Below are 10,524 nucleotides of genomic sequence, written 5' to 3' on the forward strand. Positions count from 1 at the left end.
TTCTGTTTAAACTTGTGTGCTTTTTCTTTTCATATAAACTGTGCATTAAATTATCATCATTTTTTAAACTATTCAGACTCAAAATCAAAAATTTAGACATGTATATTGTTTTTTTAATGTGACACTGTATGTCCTGTCATTCTGCTTTATGGTACTGATTGTGGATCTGAAGGAAAGAAAATGCAGCCATGCATTATTACTTCAGTTTTATTCCATTGTATTAGTGTATTATTGCACTTTTATTTGTTGACACACACACACACACACACCAAACACAACACACCAACAACACACACACAACACACACACACACACACACACACACGAGTTATTACATATTATTACACCTAAGGTACACTGGTGTAATGGGTACAACAAACAATTGTAGAAAAGTCTAGGTTTTTTTATATATAAACATTCCTGAGGTATGTTTTGAAGTTTTTGATTTCATTTATATGAAAGTAACTGAATGTAATGCATTATAAAATTCACTTTATGTAAATAAAAGATTTTACATTTAAAATTTATTTTGGGACATTATTAGTATCACATTTTAATTCCACTCCAGTTTAATCAATGTTTTTCTTCATCAAAGAATAGCTTTTTTTTTGGGCAGTTACATCTGGTGAAAACAAATCAAATGTTACAGAGGGGAAAAAACATCAGACCTGAGTAGACAAGTATCAATTGCATTCGTTATTTTTATTATTGGTCCAATATATCCAAAAAACTCATTTGAGGTAAAGATAAATTGCATCAAAACGACATCAATATACAAGCTTATTTATAATTACAACAAGATGTTATTAACATCCAAATGTACAATAAAAACTCTGAACGTAAACAGTACACACTGGGGAGGAACAGAAATAAAAAGACAGAAGCTAGATTCACACGTTCATGAGTCGTTAACCTTTCATACAGGTTTGATTGATCAGATTTATCCTGTGTTGCAAATAAGATTTTCTCTTCAAGTGTGAATCTACGTGAAGAAGACAAAAGGAAAAGATGGGAACATTTGGCTTAGAAACATTTGATTTGTACATTAAAGAAAAACAAAAATCTCCCCTGACTTTCCCCTCTTTGCAGGCTTGAACAGTCACGGCCATCATCGTCCCCATTTGCAGACGATGCCTTTCTTAACATTACAAAACCAAGTTTCCAAACTGAGACGTAAAATATGTCTCAACCAACTCGACTATTGTTATTTTTGGCAACTGCAGAAAAAAGCAATTTTAGTTTTTCAGCAGACATTTCTGCCAGGGGGTGAAGCTATAGTGCAAAAACAAATCAGGAGGTACACAGTATAAGATGGGGATTTTACAATGGCTATGAATAAGAAGAAGAAATTAGTCAGAGAACTTGTTGGGTTTCCAATGGGCAAAAAAAAAAAAAAATAAATCGTTTCATTCCTCATTTTGGTTTACATTGTTGGTACAAATCTCCAAAATCCCTTCTGAAATATATTATTGTAACCTTCATATACTCATTGGAAACCCAAAAATGATCTCCTGCTTCTTTTATACAAAAATAGACTTAGCTGTACCATAATTCAACTGTACATTGGGGTATATTGAATATACAGTATATTGCCATTAGAACAAAAAGTCTGAATGATCCCTTGTGCATGCTCAGATCGGTAATTACTTTATTTACATCAAATAGCAGGAAAGTCTACAGATGCATCGATGCCTGTTTTATTATTATTTTTTTGTTTTATCACTGCCACGATTCACAGTGCCCGGCTGTAAACAAACAGATAAGTACTGATCTGATACAGAAAAATAAAACCAAACTTAAAGTGAAGTCGCTTTTTATGTCTTAACTTTTTTTCATGTTTGCTACATTTCCTATTCCTTACTTCTATAAGTCAATGTTTTAAAATGTACTTGGGTTACAGTGAACATTAGCTACTGGTTGTTTATTTTTGCAAGATGATGCGCTGATATGAAATGCTTAACAGATTTTGGAATGTAAAACTTTAGTCTGATAAAACAACCTGGTTTAAAAGGTGCCCTGTGGAGTGTTCTTGTAAACTAACAAATTGATGTTCACATTCAGTTTTTCTAACTCATCCTTAAGATATAAACAAACTGGGGACGCCCTCACAAAAACACTGCTCTTTACTGCTACTAGTGGTCAAAAACTCTACAGGGTAGCTTTAAACTTTCCTGAATTCCTGCTGTTGCTACTTGAACAATAGTGACTCAGCCTGTGAGGTTGGAATAAACCGTTTTTAAAATATCTTTAATTGTGGAGTATGTTCATATAAGTTGTGGCAATAAACGTAAGGATGGAAAATGTGGAAAGTTACCTAATCATAATGGAACTGTACTTTAAAGCAGTAATTTGGGGATTAAAAGAATAGGGGTCTTCTTCTAAAGTATATGTGATAAAACAAACAATACATAAGGTTTGTTTTGATTTCTAAACTCCTCTGACTCTGTCTCTTCATGGTGGATTTGATTTTGGTACAAATACAGTAATTCAGCATCAGTGCATCCGTAGTACTACCTACTGTAGCCTCTACCTTCTCTCCATGTTGCTGGGTGCATTAAAAATGGCTAAATAAAAAAAATTAAATTTTCTTCACTTGTCACCTCTTTTACTTCTGGTAATAAGAAGAAACAGTAGCTGCTTCATGTTTTTAAAGCTCGAGAGAAGAACAAGAAAGACGAATAAAAATAAAAAGAACTGACAAAAGTACTGAAACCAGCCTGCAAGCAGTCACTTCCTCTCATCGCTGTCTTACAGCACTCACATTTGGCTACACTGACGACAGGCTCAGTAATGTGACAGCAGTGTGAGGGCCATTCAAAGACAATTGGACTAAAGGACATCAAAAAAACCACTAAAACAATGGAGATATTTCTGTTTTCAACAAAGCCTCTTAGAACTCAGACCTGAAATAGTCAAATCAGCACCTTATTTCTGAAAAATCCTGTCAATAAATGTAATTATGCTAAAGAAACTATCATTACATTTGTTGGAAAATGTTTATGAGGCTGCAACATTGGGAACATGCCACAAATAAACCAAAGTTGAAATGTCTGCCCTGGTCATCACTGGTTGAGTTTTCGCTACTTTATGCTGAGTGTAATGAGCTAGAAGTACGACTGAGGATGGAGGGAATAAAAATCACAGAAATTACATTCAAATTAGCCAGGATATTTAACGATAAACTCTCAAAAAGCTGCATCCATCCTCCGGGGTTGTAAGCCATTTTGGGAATAGAAAATCAGTCAATAAAGTGGGTACAGCAAAGATTATTCATTGATGTATAACAGAACATTCAATTTCCTTTTAAGGTAAGGCCACATCAGCAACATTTTGAGCCAAAAACAAACAAAAAAAGACCAAAAAAGAGGAACCAACCGTGGCGCAAAAAACGCTATTAGTTATATGTGCTGCAGTGCTACTACATCTTCTTAAAAAGTTTCCCATGAGTCACAGCTGAGCAGACGAGGTCATGTCGTCAAACTGCTCTGTTAGAGGGTTCACCAGAACTAAACGGCAAATCATTTCCACCTTACTGAGTCATTTAGTCTCATACCAAATTGTTTACTTAAAACAAGTGACTTTAGCTTTTAAAGTAAAGGGTGTCTCACTCCAGAAGGTCGTTTTTGCAATGTTTGGCTCTGACCTGAAGAGTGTTCACGAAACGCTTTTATCCAACTCCTCAGGTGTTTACATGGCACAGCAGAGATTTCCCAGAAGCTTCAATGTTCTTTGCTCCTCTGCTGACCAGCGGCAACAAGATGTTTAACTTATTTCAGGTCAGAGCCAGCCTTTTCGAGACTTACTCTTCTTAAAACAAGACACAAATGTTGTTAATGGGGTGTGATAATGCCACATTCCCAATGTCGTTTGTTTTTTTAAGAAAGCTTCTATAAATGAGTGTCACTGAGGAAAAACTAAACTAACTTGACTAAAAAGCTGACACCTGATTGTTGTCATTTGTTTAAAGAGAATAAATTACAGTGCGTCTTCACCTTCAATTCCAACTGTGTGCTTTTCATTGAATAAACCCGCCTGGTATGCCCTTCAGCATCCTCTACTGAGTTAAAGCTTGAAGAAGAGACATGACATCCCTACAGCATGTAAAAAGGGCAGTGGTAAAAAAAATTAAATAAAGAAGAAAAAATGTGATATCAAGAGAAACAAACACACTGTTAAACCACCAGTTTTAAAAGAATGAAAACTATGAGCAGTTTAACCACCGGGTGGTGCTGCCACACTGCACTCAAAACACAACCGTATAACCAAACCTGCTGAGTGGATCTGTGCTTAGCTTCGTGGTGTAAAAACACAAAATCACCTCCAACAAAAGCCACTTCCCTGATAAATCTCAACCTTAAACTAAGACAGCAACGCTTGTGTCGTCACTGTTAAATGCAGCTTTGCTTCAGTTCTATTTATCTGTAAGGATCAAAAACACAAAGTTTCCCTTTTAAAGAATGATTACAGGCTTTGACTGAGCTCTGTTGCTACACCTGCTCTTTCTCCATCCATATTTTACTTTGATTGCAAAGTCTCTGCAAGGTGATTTTTTTTTTATCACAACAGCGGTTGCAGGGGAAATAGGAAAACTCTAAAGTTCAGGAACTTTTGGGAAATGATTAACAGTAATGGCAAGTATAAGAAGTTATGGGGCTGAAACATGCAAAAATGACGGGTACGGTCCTTTAAATTTACAGCCAATATGATGCCCTTAAGAGATAAAAAAGAGGATTTAATTATTAGTGTTCCATTTATAGAGGTTTTTACAATGGGACACAGAAGAAAAGATCTTGGGGATGCTCTGAATGCTTCATACTTCATACGCCCACGCAAAAATATTATTATCTTATTGGTTTTCTGCAATACTAAAGACTCATCCTTCACTTCCACTTGGCTCAACATGAACATGGAGAGAACAGACTGAACACTCTCTGAGACTGTGGTTAAATAAACAGAAGCAGCATTGGCAACTCACTGTTAATTGGAAATATGAAGTAAAAAAAAGTCAATAAGAACGACAACAAAAGAACAAAAACAAAAGCAAAATGTCTGTACATAGTAGGCCTCTCCTCTTCACCCGCTGTCCTTGAACACACCATTCGTTACCTCCTTCGCTGGTCAGATCTCTGAGCGAGACGACTCCCCCTCAGTACAATCGTCTCACAGGAGAACAGGGGCAGAGTCCGGCAGTTCAAATCTGCTGCCCCCGGTTGGTCCTTTTCCTTGGCATGAGAGAGTGTGGCATACAGAGAAAGAGGGGGGGAGGACGGAGACATGAGGAGGTGTTTCAGTTCGTCTCACTCGTTTTATCCTCAGTCTGTTTGTCCTGGAGGAGAGTTATGAGCGACTCCCACGCTGCCTGGCACTGCAGACGGTGGAGATGGATGAAGACGATCGACGGAGGGGGGGAAAATGAGGTGAAAGAGAAAAAGGGAGATAGAGGGATGCAAGAGAAATATTTTTAAAGCGATAATCTGGAGAAGACTGATGAAAATACAGTATGAATCTGGTTTCGCTCATTCCTGCACAAACATTCATTTTTATACATTGTACATATTATTTATAGTTTTTTAAATATTTTTTATTATAAGTGTTTCTATTTTATATTTCCGTTTCTTGACGTTTGCAGTACTTTTTTAAATTTCTTATTTCCTCTTACTATTTTTATTGCTATGCACCAAAAAACAGGCAAATTCCTTGTATGTGAAATCTTACTTGGCAATAAACCTGATTTTTGTTCTCACTATTGCCAGTAATGAAGAGAGGCCAACTTTCTGTTGCCTCGCTCTGTCACTTACTTTGCGTTTCAAGGTCGCTAGCTCGACCCTCTGACTGGTGAGATCCATCTGGGAGAGTAATTGGAAAAGTATTGCCACCTAAGGTGTCTTTGAGCAAAGACTTAAGTCTTTATTGGTTCCCAAAGCTTACTGCACACATTAGATTATTTATCAGCACTGACTTAAAGCTATGTGTTAACAAGTATAAATACCTGTGGTCTGGAATAAAGTTAATTGTTTGCTGATGACTAGGGCAGGGTATTAAACTCAATTCTCTCTGCAGTACTGAGTACTGAAAATATATTCCATGATCAGATATTTCTTGATGTGAATAATAATGCTTTTAATTTTATGTTAAATCAATAATGCATTTCAGAAATTTGGCTTATTGGGTTAAATTAATGAAAACATGTTTAAAAAAAAGTTGAATTTTGGTGTCTCAGTTATTGTAATGGGACCAGTATCAACATTTTTCTAATGATAGTGACTTGTAACAATCACCATCTTCTCCACTGACACTTTACCTAACCAGCATCTACTTTGTCATAATTTTGTTGGCTCAGAAAAATAGCCGTTGATATCTGTGCTATGGCCCATCTCTGCTCTCCCTTCTAAGCTGCTCTAAGCACAATTAGAGTAATGTGAGGGCTCCAAACGCAACCTGAGGAATGGGACAGCACGTTGTGAAATCATTTCCGTGCAGCTAAGTGTGAGGCTGATATTTCACACTGTTTGTCTGAATGCAGTAATGAACTTTGGAAAGTATTCAGAAAGGGCTCAAAAAGGCCCACGATGGAGCCTCTGAGCATTCGCGTCTATATGTGAATATATCCTAACAGGATACAGTGTATAAGAACACTTAGATGGATGATCACAGGACAATTAAATCTTCCTGCAGAGATTTAAAGTCCTGCAGTGCTTTCTAAGCCATTAGCCGGCGTACCTTTTCATAGTGGTTGATGTTTTTGTCGGCCATGCCCGTAAGAAGCTGTTTGAAGTCTTGTCTCTTGTTGCTCTGCCAACGCTCCCAGTCAGCCTTCAGGTCAGCGTTGAAACACTCCACTTTGTCCTGGCACTTCTCTACCTCCACTGGCATCTACGGCGACACAGAGAGAACTATAGCTACAGGGGCCTTCAGGGGACATAATACAAGACTACAGGTTACAGGGTTACAACCACAGGGGTTTAGGTTTAGGGGTTAGAATGTGATACACATTATCTGGTTAAAACACAGGTCAAATGTCACATCACATGATTACATCGGGGACAATTTAGGGATAGAAAGTATGACAGTGAAATAAGTGAGCTACACTCCTGCAAATGGTAAGAGTAGACAGCAATCTGAAAGGCTCCATGTGAGAGGAGCTTCAGGTTCTGATCAGAGGAAGGAAGAGGCTTACTGGCGTTCTGTCCTCCTGCTTGCGCAATATGGCTGCTTCAAGCCGGCCCTCGTACTCCGCCTGGGTCTGGTCTCGCTTCCTCAAAACATTCTGCGATTAATCAGAAAACATCTGCAGTTTTGTATCGCACTGTTAATGTGACGTAAACGAATACTGTAACATTCATGCATGGGAAAAAATATTAAACAGAAATTACATGCTGAATCAGGAGCTCCGTGAGGACAGGACATGACACATGCAAAATCTCGACGCCATTTCCTCTTCTCGGGGTCAAAGGTGACTCAGCTAAAAGAGAGCAAGTGTGTAGCTGGGTCCCAGACTACCATACAAACTATACACTAATTCTAAGCAGTTTATTTTTTAGTATGTAGCATTTTCACACCAGAGAAGTGAGAAAATTAAGTATACTCAATCCTGACACTGTGCATACTAAATTCGCACGATTTCTGTGTGTGCTGTTGATGCACACAAATCTCCCAAAATGCAATGCACAAAAGGAAATGAGGAGCTGCTGGCCACAGCCACAAACTGTAGGTGGTTAAAACAGCTAAAGAAAGATCAAACCAAAAATAATGTGACTTCCAATGTTGCACCTATTGTATCAGTTCCTGTTAGTATAAGGTGGTAACGTGTTGTTTATTTGTATACTAACAACAAAACTTTATACTGTATGATGGTCAGTATGTAATTCATAATGTAAATTAGTAGGTACATGTATGGATTTATGTGTGTGGCAAGATGAAGGATCTTTTCATGATTTAATTAATTAATAATGGTAAATAGTAATGCTTATTGGGCCGATTTTGTTTTGTTACAGTACCGCAACTGACAACAAGGTGGACAGGCTTCACTGTAGCTTTAACTAACTAACTATCTAACTTTACAGCTTTCTTAGAACATCAAACCAACACATAATGTCCCTCTCACCTTCATGGACTCTATGTAGAGGATGTACTCTCGAAGTACAGGCAGGAAGTCCTGGCTCATGTTCTCACTCTGCTCATCAAGCGCTCCGCAGCACGTCGTCACACAGCCGGCCACGCCCTCCAGGGGGCGCTGCAGCTCATCCTCAGACGCTGCCCAGTTGGAGTATACAGTGCCATACTCACGCAGCTCTGTCAGGTACTCTAGTGGGGGAGAAAGGAAAAAAAAAAGGGGGGGTTAGACAGATAATTGTGGTATTTTTCATACTTCTTCTTAATGAGCGGTGGATATTTTGTATCTAGATTTTAAGTTTGAGCTGTTAATACTCTGGAACTACACAAGACAGGCGATACCGAGGGATCGCCATATTCAACTACAAAATCTATATTTGTAAATTACACACGAGAGAGGGTGAAGGCTCAACCCCAGGCTGCTAAGTCAAGCATGCATGGCATTCGCTTTTTTACATTCTCTGTCAGCTCATTGGCCTTCATGATCTACAGTTCTCTGAATGTTCATCGTATCTCCTCCAATATGGAAACAAGCACCTTTGGTTTACGCTGCAGATTTTTTGAGGCCAAAGACCGCAGACGGTCTAAAGCCCAGAACAGATGGTGACAACTAGCATTTCACACAGCAGATCGGCAGGTATTTACAGGATCACTAGTCATGCATGAGCGCGGCCTGTGCTTATCAACCATGCACCCTTCAAGGCCCAAAGGTCTGTGGGTTTCTCTCCAAACCAAACACAACAGCACTGAGTGGGTCAATACGGCAGATAAATCCAGCCAAAGACTGAACCATTTCATGACATAAGCTAACCACAAGCACACTGAAGCACATGAAGATAGATTCCAGTAAGCAGGTCTACTGAGAGAGGAAGTAGAGTATGAGGACTACTACTTGAGGCTGTGTTGCAACCAGCACACACACCACAAAATGTTGCTTCCTGGTGCCATTTTTGGAAGTAAAGGGCCTCAGCTCAAACTGAATTCCCTTTAATACCATTTTCAATGTAATCATTTTCTCATTTGTTAAGTATTTTAAGCCTCTCTTTCTTGTCCAATTACAAGAAATCAATACATTGGTTTATAACCATTAGCGAGCCCACTGGGTCCTCTATAACATGACTTTATAACTCCAGTCTAATACCCGACTGCTCTTTGAGGATCCTCTGAGCGATGCGGTCGATGGTTCCCAGTTTCTGGGTGAAGGTGTCCAGGTATTCTCCCATGGCGCAGAACTCCGCCGGCCGCGCCCGAAGCTTGTAGCCTCCGGCCACGTGCTTCACGGACTCGCCCACCTTGGTCAGCAGGGCCAGACCCTGACGCTTGTTCAGGTCCTGGAGACACACAGTGACAACGGGCACATGGTGTTGAGAAATGACCTTGTTTATATGGTTAAATATTCCATACTAAGTAATAATCTAATCCACTGAAAAATGTATTCTTCTCTTCCACCTAAGGTGCTGAAAGTGTCACCTGCCCTCAGCTACTTCTGTTGTTTTATTACCTGTAGTGTTTCATCACACAACACACGGTTTTGAGATTTGATACTGTTCTATTATGCTTATGCCCTACTTTCTTTCTTTAACTTCCTTCTGAGTCTGATTATTTTACTGCTGCAACAACCTCATTTCCCCACAGGGATCAATAAAGTCTTGTCCTGGGTCTAGGATACTTAGAGACAAAATTTGTGACTGATGGCAGCTGGAGAAAACACACACACGAGTAAGGAAGCAAAAGCCCTGCATTTTGTAGTAGTGTAGTTTACTGAAAGAGCTGCTAAAGAGCACCGTTTTCTGTTTGCTTGAAATGCATGAAATGGATTGCATGCAAGCATGTGACATGAAAAGCATCCGCTGTCAACCACAGTTTATAATCCTCAGACAGAGAGAGAGCGAGCCTGGATTTGTCCGTGTGTTGGCCATGGTGAGAAATGAGGACATTAATTCTAATAAAAGGACAAAAATGTCCCTGAACTTCCCACTGCTGGGTTGTCTTACCTTGGCAGAAAGGAAAGCGTTTAGATGTGGGTTGAAGGACAGGACGGGGTGGTCGGCAACTCGCTTCAGGAACTTGTCCAGAGCTTTCATCCTGGTCTCCACAAACTCCTCCGAAAAGCGATCGACCACGCCCTTCATCACGAACTTCTCTGGCAACGGCTGGAGACGAAGAGAGATAGAGAGGAAGAGGAAGAAGCAGAGTAGAGTGTAAATTAAGCCTTTTTTAAAATAAAAGAAAGCAGGATGGGACGTAGGTTTGTGTCGTGGCTCGTTAGACCTACCGGGATGAGGTGGGTCGGCTGGCTGTCCTCCAACTTGGTCCTCAGCCAGTCAAAGTCCTGGTATCGCCGTCGCACGCAGTACTCCGGCAGGTCAAACTCTATCCGCGTCGTCTGAAGAAAGACACACACACACACAC

The 10,524-nt window shown here is 39.5% G+C and overlaps 1 protein-coding gene across 1 annotated transcript in view; it reads right to left on the reverse strand.

The window, feature by feature from the left end:
* Window positions 1-683: 683 nt before the first annotated feature.
* The window catches only part of snx30 (sorting nexin family member 30), a 15,581-nt gene continuing 5,740 nt past the window's right edge, over window positions 684-10,524 (reverse strand). Inside the window, exons 3-9 of the mRNA XM_035667916.1 lie at window positions 10,388-10,498; window positions 10,107-10,265; window positions 9,254-9,443; window positions 8,105-8,304; window positions 7,178-7,267; window positions 6,721-6,873; window positions 684-5,365 (exon numbers count right to left, since the gene is read on the reverse strand). Of these exons, the coding sequence (XP_035523809.1) occupies window positions 5,288-5,365; window positions 6,721-6,873; window positions 7,178-7,267; window positions 8,105-8,304; window positions 9,254-9,443; window positions 10,107-10,265; window positions 10,388-10,498 (981 nt within the window). The 3' untranslated portion in view covers window positions 684-5,287. The remainder of the gene's footprint in view (window positions 5,366-6,720; window positions 6,874-7,177; window positions 7,268-8,104; window positions 8,305-9,253; window positions 9,444-10,106; window positions 10,266-10,387; window positions 10,499-10,524) is intronic.

This window comes from Morone saxatilis, unplaced genomic scaffold (assembly GCF_004916995.1).
Source record: "Morone saxatilis isolate NCDOM2014 unplaced genomic scaffold, NCSU_SB_2.0 Contig21, whole genome shotgun sequence".
NCBI lineage: Eukaryota > Metazoa > Chordata > Actinopteri > Moronidae > Morone > Morone saxatilis.